We start from the raw sequence: 20,269 nt of genomic DNA, 5'->3' as shown, positions 1-20,269 counted from the left end.
CATGACTTTTAGTGTATCCAATTACCCAACTGCATTATGCTCTTTCTACTGATGCTGATCCCCACTCTGATTGGGGAGAGCGAGACTGACGCACACCCTCTCCGACACGTGTGCAGTAGCCTCATCTTTTCACCTGCACAAAGCGAGTTCATATGCGGATCAGCTTTGTGTTCGGAGAGCCTCCATACCTCCACTCTGTGCAGGCACCATCAATCAGCCAGCGGAGGTCATAAATGCATCAGTTATGAGGTCCCTATCCGGCTCCCACCCTGTATGAACAACAACCAATTGTCGTTCAGGTAGGTGCACAGCCCAGCCTGATGGCACAGTTTCGACGAGTTCGAAATGTCAGCTCTGGTGTGCTAGCACTTTTACCGCTACGCCACCCGAGTGCCATATATGTATATTTTAAATTAAAAAAAATTAAAACTGTAGTAAATAACCTTCATTATTTACATAGCAACAGAACACCTGATTTGACTTCTGATTCTTTAACATTTAATAAAATTAGCAGATATCATCCAGAATTTAACAATAAAACATTTAATACACACACTTGATCATGTGATCTTGAACATTTAGCTCTCAGGCTGTTCCATACTATACAGATGAACTTTTCACCACATCACCACATGGCTCTCTGAATGCCAGACATCTGGTTGTGGTCAGCAAGCTGTCTAAAGACGATGCGGCTCAGACGCCACCTGCGTTTTACTCCACGGGGTCGTGAGGTGACCACACACCTGTTGCGGATGCGCACCGGGCAGCTGTCTCGGGGCAATGCGGCGATTTCTTTATCTGCTACTTCCTGTTGAAAGAAATAGTGCATGTTTTTATTGCAGCAGAAAATTTGATCAGTGGAGCTGATAAAATGGACAGTGTAGAAACAAGGAGGTGGTTTTAATGTTATGGCTGAGCAGTGTATGTATATATATATATACACTATATTGCCAAAAGTATTCACTCACCCATCCAAATCATTGAATTCAGGTGTTCCAATCACTTCCATGGCCACAGGTGTATAACACCGAGCACCTAGGCATGCAAACTGCTTCTACAAACATTTGTGAAAGAATGGGTCGCTCTCAGGAGCTCAGTGAATTCCAGTGCGGTACCGTGATAGGACGCCACCTGTGCAACAAGTCCAGTCGTGAAATTTCCTCGCTACTAAATATTCTACAGTCGACTGTCAGTGGTATTATAACAAAGTGGAAGCGATTGGGAACGACAGCAACTCAGCCACGAAGTGGTAGCCACGTAAAATGACAGAGCGGGGTCAGCGGATGCTGAAGCACATAGTGCGCAGAGGTCGCCAACTTTCTGCAGAGTCAAACACTACAGACCTCCAAACTTCATGTGGCCTTCAGATTAGCTCGAGAACAGTGTGTAGAGAGCTTCATGGAATGGGTTTCCATGGTCGAGCAGCTGCATCCAAGCCTTACATCACCAAGTGCAATGCAAAGTGTCGGATGCAGTGGTGTAAAGCATGCCGCTACTGGACTCTAGAGCAGTGGAGACGTGTTCTCTGAAGTGACGAATCACGCTTCTCCATCTGGCAATCCGATGGACGAGTCTGGGTTTGGCGGTTGCCGGGAGAACGGTACTTGTCTGACTGCATTGTGCCAAGTGTAAAGTTTGGTGGAGGGGGGATTATGGTGTGGGGTTGTTCTTCAGGAGTTGGACTCGGCCCCTTAGTTCCAGTGAAAGGAACTCTTAATGCTTCAGCATACTAAAAGATTTTGGACAATTTCATGCTCCCAACTTTGTGGGAACAGTTTGGGGATGGCCCCTGTCTGTTCCAACATGACTGCGCACCAGTGCACAAAGCAAGATTCATAAAGACATGGATGAGCGAGTTTCGTTCGGAAGAACTTGACTGGCCTGCACAGAGTCCTGACCTCAACCTGATAGAACACCTTTGGGATGAATTAGAGCGGAGACTGTGAGCCAGGCCTTCTCGTCCAACATCAGTGTCTGACCTCACAAATGCGCTTCTGGAAGAATGGTCAAAAATTCCCTGTGGAAAGCCTTCCCAAAAGAGTTGAAGCTGTTATAGCTGCAAAGGGTGGGCCGACATCATAGTAAATCCTATGGATTAAGAATGGGACGTCACTCAAGCTCATATGCGTGTGAAGGCAGACGAGCGAATACTTTTGGCAATATAGTGTATGTTTGAATACACTCTGGCTTAAGGAATTTATTGGGACAGTGGTAGACTAGTGGCTAGAGCTTTTGGTTACCAACTAGAAGGTTGTGGGTTCAGATTCCATGTCAACAAACTGTAGTTTTAGCAAGTCCTTTGAGAAATCTGATTTTCACATGACAAGCTGTTTTCCCAACAAATCTATAATAAACACAATGGTCATGTTGAATACGTGTTTCCTGCAGAAGTTGGGTTGCATTATATAAAAAATGCATTATAAACACTATACAAGTTTGAATACGCACCTGTAACTCTTTAGGTAAAACCGTGTTCTTTCTAATAGCGTTGATGCGCAGTCTCGTGTCGGCGTATTCGAAAGCCATCTGTCTCCTCTTTACGTCACGTAGCATTCTCCAGTCAACATAATAACCTCTGATGTGGTCCAGGACTCCCAGTGGACTTCTGCATGCCTGAAAATACACAGAACACCGGCACACAGAACACATTAAAGCCAGATGGATGGACGGATGGATTTCTTACTGCTATGGTTACCCAGGGGTCATTTCCATGGCAGGAAGCGGTAGTGATGGGGCTGCGTCATCGTTTTTTTTTGCCCAGTGATCTAGATCAGGGTTTTCAAGTCTGTCGCTATCTTTTATAGAACTAAGACATCTCCTACAATGTCCGACAAATCAAACTTCATTCTTTCTCATCTGACCACAGCACACGTTTCCACTGTTATTCAGACCATCTGAGATATAACTGTGGCCAGAGAACTCGGAGACGTCTCTGAATGCCTCTCTTTTTCAGGTCTCTCTGCGTCAAGAGTCCGTGTGTGTGTGTGTGTGTATATATGTATATATATATATACAGTGTATCACAAAAGTAAGTACACCCCTCACATTTCTGCAAATATTTTATTATATCTTTTCATGGGACAACACTATAGACATGAAACTTGGATATAACTTAGAGTAGTCAGTGTACAGCTTGTATAGCAGTGTAGATTTACTGTCTTCTGAAAATAACTCAACACACAGCCAATAATGTCTAAATGGCTGGCAACATAAGTGAGTACACCCCACAGTGAACATGTCCAAATTGTGCCCAAAGTGTCAATATTTTGTGTGACCACCATTATTATCCAGCACTGCCTTAACCCTCCAGGGCATGGAATTCACCAGAGCTGCACAGGTTGCTACTGGTATCCTCTTCCACTCCTCCATGATGACATCACGGAGCTGGTGGATGTTAGACACCTTGAACTACTCCACCTTCCACTTGAGGATGCGCCACAGGTGCTCAATTGGGTTTAGTCCATCACCTTTACCTTCAGCTTCCTCAGCAAGGCAGTAGTCATCTTGGAGGTTGTGTTTGGGGTCGTTATACTGTTGGAAAACTGCCATGAGGCCCAGTTTTCGAAGGGAGGGGATCATGCTCTGTTTCAGAATGTCACAGTACATGTTGGAATTCATGTTTCCCTCAATGAACTGCAGCTCCCCAGTGCCAGCAACACTCATGCAGCCCAAGACCATGATGCTACCACCACCATGCTTGACTGTAGGCAAGATACAGTTGTCTTGGTACTTCTCACCAGGGCGCCGCCACACATGCTGGACACCATCTGAGCCAAACAAGTTTATCTTGGTCTCGTCAGACCACAGGGCATTCCAGTAATCCATGTTCTTGGACTGCTTGTCTTCAGCAAACTGTTTGCGGGCTTTCTTGTGCGTCAGCTTCCTTCTGGGATGACGACCATGCAGACCGAGTTGATGCAGTGTGCGGCGTATGGTCTGAGCACTGACAGGCTGACCTCCCACGTCTTCAACCTCTGCAGCAATGCTGGCAGCACTCATGTGTCTATTTTTTAAAGCCAACCTCTGGATATGACGCCGAACACGTGGACTCAACTTCTTTGGTCGACCCTGGCGAAGTGGAACCTGTCCTGGAAAACCGCTGTATGACCTTGGCCACCATGCTGTAGCTCAGTTTCAGGGTGTTAGCAATCTTCTTATAGCCCAGGCCATCTTTGTGGAGAGCAACAATTCTATTTCTCACATCCTCAGAGAGTTCTTTGCCATGAGGTGCCATGTTGAATATCCAGTGGCCAGTATGAGAGAATTGTACCCAAAACACCAAATTTAACAGCCCTGCTCCCCATTTACACCTGGGACCTTGACACATGACACCAGGGAGGGACAACGACACATTTGGGCACAATTTGGACATGTTCACTGTGGGGTGTACTCACTTATGTTGCCAGCCATTTAGACATTAATGGCTGTGTGTTGAGTTATTTTCAGAAGACAGTAAATCTACACTGCTATACAAGCTGTACACTGACTACTCTAAGTTATATCCAAGTTTCATGTCTATAGTGTTGTCCCATGAAAAGATATAATGAAATATTTGCAGAAATGTGAGGGGTGTACTTACTTTTGTGATACACTGTATATATATATATATATATATATATATATACACACACACACACATACATATACATATGTGTGTGTACAACCCCAAATCAGAAAAAGTTTGAACCTGAGATATTTCATGTTTTGTCTGCTCAACTTCATTTCATTGGTAAATATACCTCCATTCCTTCATTTCAAGCCTGCAAGTTGGGACGGGGGCAATTCAGGGCTAGTAATGAGGTGAAAAAAAACTAAACAATGATGCGATTTTAAATAGGTGATCGTAATCATAGTTTGGTACAAAAGCAGCATCAAGGAAAGGCTGAGTCTTTGATGAGCAAAGATGATCAGAGGATCTCCAGTTTGTCAACAAATGTGTGAGAAAATGATTGAAATGTTTAAAAACAATGAACCTCAAAGAAAGATTGGAAGGGATTAGCATATTTCTCCCTCTACAGTGCATAATATCATTAAACGATTCAAGGAATCGGGAGGCCAAGCTGAACGTCTGTGATCTTCGACCCCTCAGACGGCACTGCATCAAGAACCGCCACTCGACAATAGCTGATATAACCACATGGGTGAGGGATTACTTTGGCAAACCTTTGTCAAACACTACAATACAGAGTTACATGCACAAATGCCACTTAAAACTTTACTGTGCAAAAAAGAAGCCTTATGTTAACCATGTACAAAAGCGGCGTCGACATCTCTGGGCTCAGAGGCATCTAGGATGGACCATCACACAATAGAAACATGTATTGTGGTCAGATGAATCAGCATTCCAGGTTCCAGGGAAAAATGGACACCGTGTGCTCCAGACCAAAGACGAAAAGGACCATCCAGACTGTTATCAGGAACAAGTCCAAAAGCCAGGGTCTGTCATGGTATGGGGCTGTGTCAGTGCCCTTGGTAAAGGTCATTTACTCTTCTGTGATGGCAGCATTAATGCAGAAAAGTACATTGAGATCTTAGAGCAACATGTGCTGCCTTCAAGACGTCATCTTTCCCAGGGACGTCCATGCATTTTTCAACAAGACAATGCAAAACCACATGCTGCACACATTACAAAGGCATGGCTGCGGAAGAAGAGGGTACGGGTACTGGACTGGCCTGCCTGCAGTCCTGACCTGTCCCCAATAGAGAATGTGTGGAGAATTCTGAAACGAAAAATGCAACAAGAATAGGACAAAATAAAAGCTGAAACACTAAATCACTTGGTCTCCTCGGTACCAAAGCTTACCAAAGTGTGGTGAAAAGGAATAGCAACATTACAAAGTGGTAAATGCTTTAATGTCCCAACTTTTTTTGGAATGTGTTGCAAGCCTGAAATGCAGGAATGGGTGTTTATTAATAACAAAACATGAAATATCTTAGGTTCATCCTGTCTGCAATGAAATAAAAGTAAATGTAATTGACTCTTACATTTTCCATGCTGTCCCAACTTTTCTTGACTTTTGGGGTTGTATATATATGTGTGTGTGTGTGTGTGTGTGTGTGTGTGTGTGTGTGTGTAAACATACATACAAATGATAGCTTGTTAATACTCGAACGTTTCTCGATGTTGACATTGAACAGCACTAAGGCTGAATCTCAAATTGCTCCATAACCCCTATATAAGTGCACCAACATAACAGCTTCCGTCTCCTATGTAGTGCCCTACGCGTCCTCTATACGCGCATTTGAGATGCAGCGTAAAGTAGTTAGCCATTAGGCTAACGTTAACAGGTCACAGATAAAGACGTTATATGTCTGTCGAGAAGCGTCCAGTCTTTTCTTAGTCTAAAAATCGTGTTTTGCACAACAACTGTAAATCTTTAAATTAAATTATTTTACCTGTTTCGTGAACAGCAATGAAGACTGCAGGAAACCCAAACCAGACCTCAACATTGTGCAAGCAGCCATGCTACACTGAGTTTCTTCTTTTAGGCGCTGCTTGCTTGCTCTTAAAGACAATTGCGCCATGTAGTGGATCTAGTGCACTGGTTCCTAAATTTATGGTACATACTAGCACTTCTAGTGTCATTCTAAAGCTCTTTTAAGTGGTTTTCCAAATAATCTTGGGGGATTTGCTGCAGAGATGTTCACAAGTCACAAAATACGAGTCCGAGTCGAGTCACGAGTCAGTATAATATACACAAAACATATATTGGAAATGTAGCGTAGAAATAAACAAATACCATGTAAATTCAGATTAAAACAACAACAGATTAGCGACTGTATTTTGCCATTTTACTTAGTGCCTTTACTTTCCTAGGTACCAGTTAAAAGCTTAAACTGACTCTTTGTTTTTATTGCAAATTACGGCACAGCGGTCAAAATCCCAAACACAGCAAAAAATCCATAACCACTGCTTACCTAAGCTTGTGTTGTTCCACCCAGCTAACAGGGAACGTTCCCACAACTTACACTAACATTATGTAATTATGTAAAAGTTCTCTTAATGTTATGAGCAAACGTTCTCACCATAACGTTAATAGAACGTTCTATAAACGTTACGTGACCTTGATAAATATTCTGTTCAATGTGTAACGTTATATGAACGTTCTTTTAACGTTTTTTGTTTAAACAAAAAATTAAAAGGAGTATGTGTGTGATATTCTTTAGATGCATATTAGGAAAAATTATATATATATGAAACTGAAACACCTGGTTTTAGACCACAATAATTTATTAGTATGGTGTAGGGCTTCCTTTTGCGGCCAATACAGCGTCAATTCGTATTGGAAATGACATATACAAGTCCTGCACAGTGGTCAGAGGGATTTTAAGCCATTCTTCTTGCAGGATAGTGGCCAGGTCACTACGTGATGCTGGTGGAGGAAAACGTTTCCTGACTCGCTTCTCCAAAACACCCCAAAGTGGCTCAATAATATTTAGATCTGGTGACTGTGCAGGCCATGGGAGATGTTCAACTTCACTTTCATGTTCATCAAACCAATCTTTCACCAGTCTTGCTGTGTGTATTGGTGCATTGTCATCCTGATACACGGCACCGCCTTCAGGATACAATGTTTGAACCATTGGATGCACATGGTCCTCCAGAATGGTTCGGTAGTCCTTGGCAGTGACGCGCCCATCTAGCACAAGTATTGGGCCAAGGGAATGCCATGATATGGCAGCCCAAACCATCACTGATCCACCCCCATGCTTCACTCTGGGCATGCAACAGTCTGGGTGGTACGCTTCTTTGGGGCTTCTCCACACCGTAACTCTCCCGGATGTGGGGAAAACAGTAAAGGTGGACTCATCAGAGAACAATACATGTTTCACGTTGTCCACAGCCCAAGATTTACGCTCCTTGCACCATTGAAACCGACGTTTGGCATTGGCACGAGTGACCAAAGGTTTGGCTATAGCAGCCCGGCCGTGTATATTGACCCTGTGGAGCTCCCGACGGACAGTTCTGGTGGAAACAGGAGAGTTGAGGTGCACATTTAATTCTGCCGTGATTTGGGCAGCCGTGGTTTTATGTTTTTTGGATACAATCCGGGTTAGCACCCGAACATCCCTTTCAGACAGCTTCCTCTTTCGTCCACAGTTAATCCTGTTGGATGTGGTTTGTCCTTCTTGGTGGTATGCTGACATTACCCTGGATACCGTGGCTCTTGATACATCACAAAGACTTGCTGTCTTGGTCACAGATGCGCCAGCAAGACGTGCACCAACAATTTGTCCTCTTTTGAACTCTGGTATGTCACCCATAATGTTGTGTGCATTGCAATATTTTGAGCAAAACTGTGCTCTTACCCTGCTAATTGAACCTTCACACTCTGCTCTTACTGGTGCAATGTGCAATTAATGAAGATTGGCCACCAGACTGGTCCAATTTAGCCATGAAACCTCCCACACTAAAATGACAGGTGTTTCAGTTTCATTGTCCAACCCCTGTATATATATATATATATATACAGTGTATCACAGAAGTGAGTACACCCCTCACATTTCTGCAGATATTTAAGTATATCTTTTCATGGGACAACACTGACAAAATGACACTTTGACACAATGAAAAGTAGTCTGTGTGCAGCTTATATAACAGTGTAAATTTATTCTTCCCTCAAAATAACTCAATATACAGCCATTAATGTCTAAACCACCGGCAACAAAAGTGAGTACACCCCTAAGAGACTACACCCCTAAATGTCCAAATTGAGCACTGCTTGTCATTTTCCCTCCAAAATGTCATGTGATTTGTTAGTGTTACTAGGTCTCAGGTGTGCATAGGGAGCAGGTGTGTTCAATTTAGTAGTACAGCTCTCACACTCTCTCATACTGGTCACTGAAAGTTCCAACATGGCACCTCATGGCAAAGAACTCTCTGAGGATCTTAAAAGACGAATTGTTGCGCTACGTGAAGATGGCCAAGGCTACAAGAAGATTGCCAACACCCTGAAACTGAGCTGCAGCACAGTGGCCAAGATCATCCAGCGTTTTAAAAGAGCAGGGTCCACTCAGAACAGACCTCGCGTTGGTCGTCCAAAGAAGCTGAGTGCACGTGCTCAGCGTCACATCCAACTGCTGTCTTTGAAAGATAGGTGCAGGAGTGCTGTCAGCATTACTGCAGAGATTGAAAAGGTGGGGGGTCAGCCTGTCAGTGCTCAGACCATACGCCGCACACTACATCAAATTGGTCTGCATGGCTGTCACCCCAGAAGGAAGCCTCTTCTGAAGTCTCTACACAAGAAAGCCCGCAAACAGTTTGCTGAAGACATGTCAACAAAGGACATGGATTACTGGAACCATGTCCTATGGTCTGATGAGACCAAGATTAATTTGTTTGGTTCAGATGGTCTCAAGCATGTGTGGCGGCAATCAGGTGAGGAGTACAAAGATAAGTGTGTCATGCCTACAGTCAAGCATGGTGGTGGGAATGCCATGGTCTGGGGCTGCATGGGTGCAGCAGGTGTTGGGGAGTTACATTTCATTGAGGGACACATGAACTCCAATATGTACTGTGAAATACTGAAGCAGAGCATGATCCCCTCCCTCCGGAAACTGGGTCGCAGGGCAGTGTTCCAGCATGATAATGACCCCAAACACACCTCTAAGACGACCACTGCTTTATTGAAGAGGCTGAGGGTAAAGGTGATGGACTGGCCAAGCATGTCTCCAGACCTAAACCCAATAGAACATCTTTGGGGCATCCTCAAGCGGAAGGTGGAGGAGCGCAAAGTCTCGAATATCCGCCAGCTCCGTGATGTCGTCATGGAGGAGTGGAAAAGCATTCCAGTGGCAACCTGTGAAGCTCTGGTAAACTCCATGCCCAGGAGAGTTAAGGCAGTTCTGGGAAATAATGGTGGCCACACAAAATATTGACACTTCAGGAACTTTCACTAAGGGGTGTACTCACTTTTGTTGCCGGTGGTTTAGACATTAATGGCTGTATATTGAGTTATTTTGAGGGAAGAATAAATTTACACTGTTATATAAGCTGCACACAGACTACTTTTCATTGTGTCAAAGTGTCATTTTGTCAGTGTTGTCCCATGAAAAGATATACTTAAATATCTGCAGAAATGTGAGGGGTGTACTCACTTTTGTGATACACTGTATATACAGTCGAATCCGGTTAATCGGACCACATCGGGACGCGATCGTTTGCCCTATGTTACAAGGAATGATAGTGGAATGATAGCTTTCTCGTGTAGACTTTAATCGTGATTGACAGGAGGGAATTCCTTGCACGTGTTGCCGGACACTCTTGTTTACGCTTGACTTCATTTCACCGAAAAGCGGAGATGCAGATGGATCCAATAACCACGCTGCTGGCTACTGGGTGCTTCGTTGTGGGAAAGAAAGTGGTGGGCGTGTTCACCTCCCGCTGGTTTTGCTCTTGTCAACACAACTTTTCGGATTTCCTGACCTTTGATAAAAGCATAAATTCTCCCGGGGAGCCCAGGAATCCTCCCATATCTCGCTGACCCGCTTTGCATCCGCTCTAAGTGGCTTCTTTTTCTTATTCGCTCTCACGTTCTTTGGTCCGATTAAACGGAATTTTGGTCCAAATAAGCGAATAACATTACACGTACATAATAGGATTTGTTTCGGTACTTTAGGATTCGGTCCGAATAAGCGGCTGGTCCGATTAACCGGTGGTCCAATTAACCGGATTCGACTGTATATATATATATATATATATATATACTTCTGTGGAAGAAGAAGGTACGGGTACTGGACTGGCCTGCCTGCCGTCTTGACCTGTCCCCAATACAGAATGTGCGGAGAATTTTGAAACGATAATGCGACAGGCATAACTTAGGTGTGGTCAGGCTAGTTGGAGCTACTACAATTGCCGACGCCCTACAATTTAGCAGACGCCCTTATCCAAAGCGACTTACATTACAGTATACAGTCTGAGCAACCGAGTGTTATAGGCCTTGCTCAAGGGCCCAACAGCAGCAACCTAGCAGTGGTGGGGCTTGAACCAGTGACCTTTGGATCACTAGTCCTGTGCCTTAACCACTAGGCTACGGCTTGCCCATAAATGTGTGTATGTTTGTTTGCCCTGTGATGGATTGGCGAGCTGTTTGGGGTGTTTTCTACCTTTCGCCTGGTGAATCGTCCCCACTGAGACCCTGAATAGAATAAAGCGATGGTAAAACAGACAATGAATGAATGAATGAATAAATGAAATGAGGACCCCCTACCCAACCAAGTAGGTCAGACACTCTTCTGTATTATTTATACCACACATACAGTATTTCGACTTTTGTTGTGTTATATATTAATAAATAAATTAATTATTAAATGTAAAATATACTTAGCAAATAGTAACAACTTGATAAAATAAAGTAACAAAAGATTTTATTAACACTATTAGCAGGTAAAACTACCTTGTTATAACATAATGTACCCAGCAGGTGGCAGTATGAGTCAGTTTTTAGGTTCTTTGTCATTATGATGTATTCAGTGACACAGCACAAGCTTCCTGGGTACCGTGGTTTAAATCTCACATCTGTAAAAAGGTACACTATGTTGCCAAAAGTATTCGCTCGTCTGCCTTCACACGCATATGAACTTGAGTGACGTCCCATTCTTAATCTATAAGGTTTAATATGATGTCGGCCCACCCTTTGCAGCTATAACAGCTTCAACTCTTCTGGGAAGGCTTTTCACAAGGTTTAGGAGTGTGTTTATGGGAATTTTTGACCATTCTTCCAGAAGCGCATTTGTGAGGTCAGACACTGATGTTGGACGAGAAGGTCTGGCTCGCAGTCTCCGCTCTAATTCATCCCAAAGGTGTTCTGTCGGGTTGAGGTGCAGGCCAGTCAAGTTCTTCCACACTAAACTCGCTCATCCGTGTCTTTATTGACCTTGCTTTGTGCACTGGTGCGCAGTCATGTTGGAACAGGAAGGGGCCATCCCCAAACTGTTCCCACAAAGTTGGGAGCATGAAATTGTCCAAAATCTCTCGGTATGCTGAAGCATTAAGAGTTCCTTTCACTGGAACTAAGGGGCTGAGCCTGATTCCTAAAAAACAACCCCACACCATAATCCCCCCTCCACCAAACTTTACACTTGGCACAATGCAGTCAGACGAGTACCGTTCTCCTTTCAACCGCCAAACCCAGACTCGCCCATTGGATTGCCAGACGGAGAAGCGTGATTCGTCACTCCAGAGAACACGTCTCCACTGCTCTAGAGTCCAGTGGCGGTGTGCTTTACACCACTGCATCCGACGCTTTGCATTGCGCTTGGTGATGGATGTAAGGCTTGGATGCAGCTGCTCGGCCATGGAAACCCATTCCCATATAATACCACTAACAGGTGACTGTGGAATATTTAGTAGCGAGGAAATTTCACGACTGGACTTGTTGCACAGGTGGCATCCTATCACGGTACCACGCTGGGATTTACTGAGCTCCTGAGAGCGACCCATTCTTTCACTAATGTATGTAGAAGCAGTCTGCATGCCTATGTGCTTGGTTTTATACACCTGTGGCCATGGAAGTGATTGGAGAAATGAACTCAATTGCAGGATGGGAATTCTTGTGTGGGGTCCTCTAATAGCCAAAAAATTGCCACAACACTGAGGGGCTGAGTTCCCCAGAAAGAAGATATAGCATGCCAAAATACACACACCAGTGTAAAAGTGAAAATCATATGTAAGTAAGACATAAAAGCCAGCATGGATCTGGCACTGACGCAGGAATTTGAAGGGAATCCTCCAGTGGAGTGAATTTACACCTAATGAGGCGCGGAGACTGCTTATTAAGGGAATGGGCACTGTCAGTCATCTGCGGCTCTATGCCTCCTCAAGGGCCATTAGTGCCATGGCAGGCGGGCATGATGCTGTAATCCTCTCTCCCTGTTGAACTATATGTCAGGTAGGTTTGTTACAAGTGACTGTACAAAGTCAACAACTGCTTACATTTAATATAAAGGTTTAAGATAAGGAAAATCAAGCTAAGCTGGTATTAGGTTTATTTTTTCCAATCGCATTTGTTAAGACATCATATTAGGGCTACTGTTTTTTTATAATTATTAGAATACAGTGGTACCTTGAAACACGACGACAATTGGTTCTGGGAGTGGCGTTGAGTTTAAAAGCCGTTTAGTTTTAAACTATTTTTTCCCATAAGGATGTATGGGAAACCTGTTAATGTGTTCCGTGGTCCTGTGGAACTGCACATATTTTAGGCTAATGTAAAATAATGGGGTTGTTTTTGACACTTATACACTGAAAATAACACAAATATAATATAAACACACTGAAATACAATTAAAAACAGTTAAATACACTAAAACCTGCACTTTACCTTTACTTAATTATTGTTTCCTTATGCTTCTTAATCGTGGAGATGCTTGATCTTGGAATATCGTATTCCGTTCAGTAAAGGCGCATTGGTATTGTGCTTTATTTCCTATGGAGTGTGCCGGTGCACAAAGCTTAACATGACTTATTGTAGTAAAACAACGAGCGAGGAATTTCATTAGTGGAGAGAACTTATGAGCAGTAATAATTAAGAGAGGTTTAGTGTTCCTGTGTCGTTTTTTTTAATACATCAAGTCACATTAAGCTTTTTTTTTAACAATAAGCATTTTAGACTCTCTCAGAAAAGCTGATTCTCAGTGTTTCTCAGCATATAACACAAGTTTAAAAGTGAAACAGGAGGAAAATCCAGCTAAACACAGATACATGTGATTTCACACGAATGCAGATTCGTCTCATATTCGCACTTTGATGACGTTTTACCGCACCGCTCAAGCCAAGCGCTGAGCAAAACAGCAGTCGCACACACGTCAAGTTTAAGGGTACAAATTTCTCTACGAAGGGCGTTGAGTTTCATAGATTTAGAGTTTAGGGGATGTCGAGTTACAAGGTACCACTGTAAAGTGAAAATGTTATGGCCAAATGGTGTGCTATGATACGTAGCTGCCATTGGTTTGCCAATTTAGAGAAGCTGCAAGTTCTGCTTTAACAAAAGAGGCAATTTATACTTATACAACTTTATTTTAGAAATCAGTCCTGCCCACACGGAAATGTAATATATGAGATATATGCCCCTATATCAATAATGGTTTTTCCACATATGTCACCTGTAAGGACTCTAGATATATGTAAATATAAGTTTATAACATATATGAAATACCCATAATAATATGTGTGTACATACACTGATCAGCCATAACATTAAAACCACCTCCTTGTTTCTACACTCACTGTCCATTTTATCAGCTCCACTTACCATATAGAAGCACATTATAGTTGTACAATTACTGACTGTAGTCCATCTGTTTCTCTACATACTTTTTTAACCTGCTTTCACCCTGTTCTTCAAGGGTCAGGACCCCCACCGGACCACCACAGAGCAGGTATTATTTAGGTGGTGGATCATTCTCAGCACTGCAGTGACACTGACGTGGTGGTGGTGTGTTAGTGTGTGTTGTGCTGGTATGAGTGGATCAGACAAAGTTTTTAAATACCATGTCCACTTACTGTCCACTCTATTAGACACTCCTACCTAGTTGGTCCACCTTGTAGATGTAAAGTCAGAGACGATCACTTATCTATTACTGTTGTTTGAGTTGGTCATCTTCATCAGTGGTTACAGGACGCTGCCTACAGGGCTCTGTTGGCTAAATATGTTTGGTTCTCAGTCCAGCAGTGCTGCTGTGTCTTATCCACTCATACCAGCACAACACACACTAACACACCGCCACCATGTCAGTGTCACTGCAGTGCTGAGAATGATCCACCACCCAAATAATACCTGCTCTGTAGTGGTCCTGGGAGAGTCCTGACCATTGAAGAACAGCATGAAAAGGGGCTAACAAAGCATGTAGAGAAACAGATGGACTACATTCAGTAATCGTAGAACTACAAAGTGCTTCTATATGGTAAGTGGAGCTGACAAAATGCACAGTGAGTGTAGAAACAATGAGGTGGTTTTAATGTTATGTCAATTGCAACCTTAAAAAACGTGCTTGTCTGACCAAAGGCACATGGTAGATCTGTGGTAAACTTTTTTAAGAGTAATATTTCATAAGATAACACTGAAAAGCCATTCAAAGAGAGACGTATTTGCTTTTTCAGGTAGCCCACTCACACTCGAGCGCACTAAATCAGCGCTGATCATTCAGCGGCTTATTCAAGCGTTCATTTTCTTCCTGGCTTTAAACACGTCTGCCGGTGCACATGTTCCCTCCCGTATACAATAATGCCACATAAAGTTCAGGAAATCACCCTTTAAACAGTGTGAAGTCAGCAGAGAGTTACATTTTACTCCAGACAAGGGCCACTTTGTTGCGCAGTGTAAACAAACGCCCAGCGGACCATATGTCAGCCGATGTTACGTAACAACCAGAGATCGATTGTCATCGTCTGCTTCTTTTAGTCAAGCTTGCATTAGTGCTACTGTATACCTACTGTACCAGATTCTATAGAGCATTCATCGCTCCGGAACTCTCCCAAAAGTAGCCAGAAATAACACGCTATTCTTTTTTTATTTGAAACTTTAAGCACCTTGTGAAGCCTTGAAAAGCCACAACTCTCTGGGAGCTTTAAGTCTGGGCTGCACTGATTCAGAGTTCATCCCCCTGCATTTATGAAAACAATATAAATGAATTCCTTTCAGCGTTCCCAAGCCATTACTGTTCTTTCAAACTGCACAGAAAGCACTCTTAAAAACAAATATTATACAACCCCAGATCAGAAAGAGTTGGGACAGCATGGAAAATGCAAATAATAAAAAAAAAACACAGAGTTTCTTACATTCATTTCATTTATTAACAATTTATTCATTTATTAATAAACATCCATTCCTGCATTTCAGACCTGCAACACATTCCAAACAAAGTTGGGACAGTAAAGCATTTACCACTTTGTAATGCTGCCATTCCTTTTATCGATACCAAGTGATTTAGTGTTTCAGGTTTTATTTTGTCCCATTCTTCCTGCAAACACGTCTTAAGATGTGAAACAGTTTTGCATTGTCTTGTTGAAAAATGCATGGACGTCCCTGGAAAAGATGATGTCCTGAAGGCAGCACATGTTGCTCAAAGATCTCAATGTACTTTTCTGCATTAATGCTGCCATCACAGAAGTGTTAACGACCTTTGCCAATGGCACTGACACACCCCCATACCATGACAGACCCTGGCTTTTGGACTTGTTCCTGATAACAGTCTGGATGGTCCTTTTCGTTTTCCAAAAAAGACCTGAAATGCTGATTCATCTGACCACAATACACATTTCCACTGTGTGATGGTCCATCCTAGATGCCTCCGAGCCCAGAGAAGTCGACGCCGCTTCTGGACATGGTTAACATAAGGCTTCTTTTTTGCACAGTAAAGTTTTAAGTGGCATTTGTGCATGTAACTCTGTGCTTGTAGAGCTTGACAAAGGTTTGCCAAAGTAATCCCTCACGCATGTGGTTATATCAGCTATTGTTGAGTGGCGGTTCTTGATGCAGTGCCGTGAGGGATCGAAGATCACGGGCGTTCAGCTTAAGCTTCTTTGAATCATTTAATGATATTATGCACTGTAGAGGGAGAAATATGCAAATCCCTTTCCAATCTTTCTTTTAGGTACATTGTTTTTAAAGACTCAGCCTTTCCTGGATGCTGCTTTTGTACCAAACCATGATTACAATCACCTGTTTCGAATCACATGATTATTTAGAATTTTTACCTCATCACTAGCCCTAAATCGCCCCCGTCCCAACTTTTTTTTAGAATGTGTTGAGCAGACAAAAGATGAAATATCTCAGGTTCAAACTGTCTGCAATCAAATAGTCAATGTAAATGTAAGGAACACTGCATTTTTACTGTATTTGCATTTTCCATACTGTCTCAACTGTTTCTGATTTGGGGTTGTATAATATCACATGAACTCAGTAAGTGTTGATATTTATTTATTTCCGATTTTTCAAGCCCGTCTGTCATGAAACTAAATAGGTAAACTAGATGATCACATTACTGGAACGTGAACTGATGCGTGAGCTCGGAATATAAATGAAGGAAATGAAAATACTATCTGAATATACGAAAGAAATAATATTTCCATCACAGGCTCAGCCGCCCACCATGTCATGCTTGATTTGGCATGAAATAGACCTTGTAAAAATTGAGATCTGCATTTATTCGACCGACTGCTCCCAACCACAAAACAATGGGAAGCTCAACTTTGTTTTCTTAAAAACAAAAGCTGTTTAAGAAAAATCTCTGTTAGGAATAAACCTCTTGGTACTCTACATTCTTTTGTTTTTTGAATATTTTTATGTACACGAACATGTCATAGGTTCATTATCGAGCGTCGGCTGCCTCTGATGATTCTGCCTCTCTTATTTTCTGGTAGATGTGATAACATATGGAAACACTGGGCACAAAGTTTGTTTATTTTGTATATTACAATACAGAGTTACATGCACAAATACCACTTAAAACTTTACTGTGCAAAAAAGAAGCCTTATGTGAACCATGTCCAGAAGCGGCATCGACTTCTCTGGGCTTGGAGGCATCTAGGATGGACCATCACACAGTGGAAGCATGTATTGTGGTCAGATGAACCAGGTCGTTTTTGGAAAAAATGGGCGCCGTGTGCTCTTGACCAAAGACGAAAAGAACCATCCTGACTGTTACTAGGAACAAGTCCAAAAGCCAGGGTCGGTCATGGTTTGGGGTCATTTGGCAAAGGTCATTTACACTTCTGTGATGGCAGCATTAATGCAGAAAAGTACATTGAGATCTTAGAGCAACATTTACATTTTCAGCATTTAGCAGACGCTTTTATCCAAAGCGCCTTACACAGTGAGCGGAACACGATGAGCAATTGAGGGTTAAGTGCCTTGCTCAGGGACCCAACAGTGGCAACTTGGTGGTGGCGGGGCTTGAACCGGCAACCTTCTGTTTACTAGTCAAGTACCTTAACCACTGAGCTATCACTGGCCTTCAACATAGGTTCAAGGTCTCACTGATCTGTGCAACGTGCTGATGTTGGGGTAGGGCGGCACAATAGCACAGTGGGTAGCGCTGTCTCCTCACAGCAAGATGGTCTTAGGTTCCATTACCAGATGAAGCAGTTGGAGATCTTTTTTTTGTATTTTGTTTATGCATTTTCTCCACTAATGCCGATCCCCGCTCTGACTTGAGGAGAACAAAGCCAACACACGCCCCCTCCGATACATGGGCAGCATCCGTATGCATCTTTTCACCTGCACTAGGCGAGTTCATATGCGGATCAGCCCTGTGTAGGGAGAGACACACCCTGATCAATGCATTGTTTCTCAACTCTGCGCAGGCGCCATCAATCAGCCAGCAGAGGTCGTAGTTGCATCAGTTACAAGGAGACCCTATCCGGCTTACTACTACTCCACCCCTATATGAACAACAGGCCAATCATTGTTCATGTGGCCGCCCAGCCCAGCCGGATGGCAGAGCAGAGATTCGATACGATATATTCGAAATCCCAGCTCTGGTGTGCTAGTGTATTTTACAGCTACGCCACCTGAGCTCTGGTTTCCTCCCACAGTCCAAAGACGTGCAAGTGTTTCAAATAAATATTATTTAAACAGACATCCATGTACATAAACCTTTTCCTTTGTATATATAGGTAAATGAAATGTTTCCTATACTGTGGCAGACAGTGCCGTGAAGCATCCTCTACACTTAAGGCGAAGGAAATAGAGTCCCTCAAGAACTCGCTTCCCACTAACCCTGGTGGTCCGACTGAATGGATTTACAGATGGTGCTTCAAAAATGCAAAGAAACCCAATGTTCTCCTTGTACTGTTTGTCATTTTTGGATCTGATGACTTTACCTCACTTTGATGGGATTAACAGTTATGGTTGGAAAACAGGAAAGAACGTTGCTCAGATAAAAAAAATGTTTCGGGATGTGATGATCCATTTATTAGCTAATATGATAATAAAGTGTAACGTTTAAAGCACAATGATGCCACATTGGCTGCACCGAAATCTGTACAGTAAGACCTCCTTGTTTCTACACTCACTTTCCATTTTATCAGCTCCACTTACCATATAGGAGCACTTTGTAGTTCTACAATTACTGACTGTAGTCCATCTGTTTCTCTGCATGCTTTGTTAGCCCCCTTTCAACCTGTTCTTCAACGGTCTGTACTCTCCCAGGACCACTACAGAGCAGGTATTACTTGGGTGGTGGATCATTCTCAGCACTGCAGTGACACTGACATGGTGGTGGTGTGTTAGTGTGTGTTGTGCTGGTATGAGCAGATCTGACACAGCAGCGCTGATGGAGTTTTTAAACACCTCACTGTCACTGCTGGACTGAGAATAGTCCACAAACCAAAAACATCCAGCCAACAGCGCCCCATGGGCAGCGTCCTGTGACCCCTGATGAAGGTCTAGAAGATGACCGACTCAAACAGCAGCAATAGATGAGCGATCGTCTCTGACTTTACATCTACAAGGTGGAACAACTAGGTAGAAGTGTCTAATAGAGTGGACAGTGAGTGGACACGGTATTTAAAAACTCTATCTAACTCTATTTAATAAACATCTATTCCTGCATTTCAGGCCTGCAACACATTCCAAAAAAAGTTGGGACAGTAAAGCATTTAGCACTTTTTAATGTTGCTATTCCTTTTCACCAGACTTAAAAGACGTTTTGGCACAGAGGAGACCAAGTGATTTAGTGTTTCAGCTTTTATTTTGTCCCATTCTTCCTGCAAACATGTCTTAGCATGTGCAACAGTACGGGGACGTCGTTGCTTGAAGGCGTACTTTGTACTTTTCTGCATTAATGCTGCCATCACAGAAGTGTAAATGACCTTTGCCAAGGGCACTGACACACCACCATATCATGACAGACCCTGACTTTTGGACTTGTTCCTGATAACAGTCTGGATGGTCCATTTCATCTTTGGTCCAGAGCGCCTGGGGTCCATTTTTCCCAAAAAAGATTCATCCGACCACAATACACGTTTTCACTGTGTGATGGTTCATCCTAGATGCCTCCGAGCCCAGAGAAGTCGATGCTGCTTCTGGACATGGTTAACATAAGGCTTCTTTTTTGCACAGTAAAGTTTTAAGTTGCATTTGTGCATGTAACTCTGTATTGTAGTGCTTGACAAATGTTTGCCAAAGTAATCCCTCACCCATGTGGTTATATCAGCTATTGTTGAGTGGCAGTTTTTTAGGCGGGGTTTAAGAAGGTAGGACTAAACCCGTTCGTTTTTAGACAGTTCGTCTTATAAAGGATTAATGAATGTCAGCTTGTCAGATCA

The 20,269-nt window shown here is 43.0% G+C and overlaps 1 protein-coding gene across 3 annotated transcripts; it reads right to left on the bottom strand.

The window, feature by feature from the left end:
* Positions 1 to 527: 527 nt before the first annotated feature.
* mrps14 (mitochondrial ribosomal protein S14) lies at positions 528 to 6,497 on the bottom strand. Of its 3 annotated transcripts, none has more exons than XM_062993016.1 (3): positions 6,397 to 6,497; positions 2,449 to 2,613; positions 528 to 808 (listed from the first exon to the last, which is right to left on the bottom strand). In XM_062993016.1, exons 1-3 carry the CDS (start codon positions 6,463 to 6,465, stop codon positions 626 to 628), a joined length of 417 nt encoding a protein of 138 aa, XP_062849086.1. In that variant the 5' UTR covers positions 6,466 to 6,497; the 3' UTR covers positions 528 to 625. The 3 variants fall into 3 exon arrangements, with proteins under 3 accessions (XP_062849086.1, XP_062849087.1, XP_062849088.1); XM_062993017.1 differs by lacking the exon at positions 6,397 to 6,497 and adding an exon at positions 6,084 to 6,163; XM_062993018.1 differs by lacking the exon at positions 6,397 to 6,497 and adding an exon at positions 5,986 to 6,033.
* Positions 6,498 to 20,269: the final 13,772 nt, after the last annotated feature.

The sequence above is a fragment of the Trichomycterus rosablanca genome, chromosome 4 (genome assembly GCF_030014385.1).
Source record: "Trichomycterus rosablanca isolate fTriRos1 chromosome 4, fTriRos1.hap1, whole genome shotgun sequence".
Classification (NCBI taxonomy): Eukaryota; Metazoa; Chordata; class Actinopteri; order Siluriformes; family Trichomycteridae; genus Trichomycterus; species Trichomycterus rosablanca.
The sequence above is the reverse complement of the archived record's forward strand: the minus strand, read 5'-3'. Positions and strand labels throughout refer to the sequence as shown.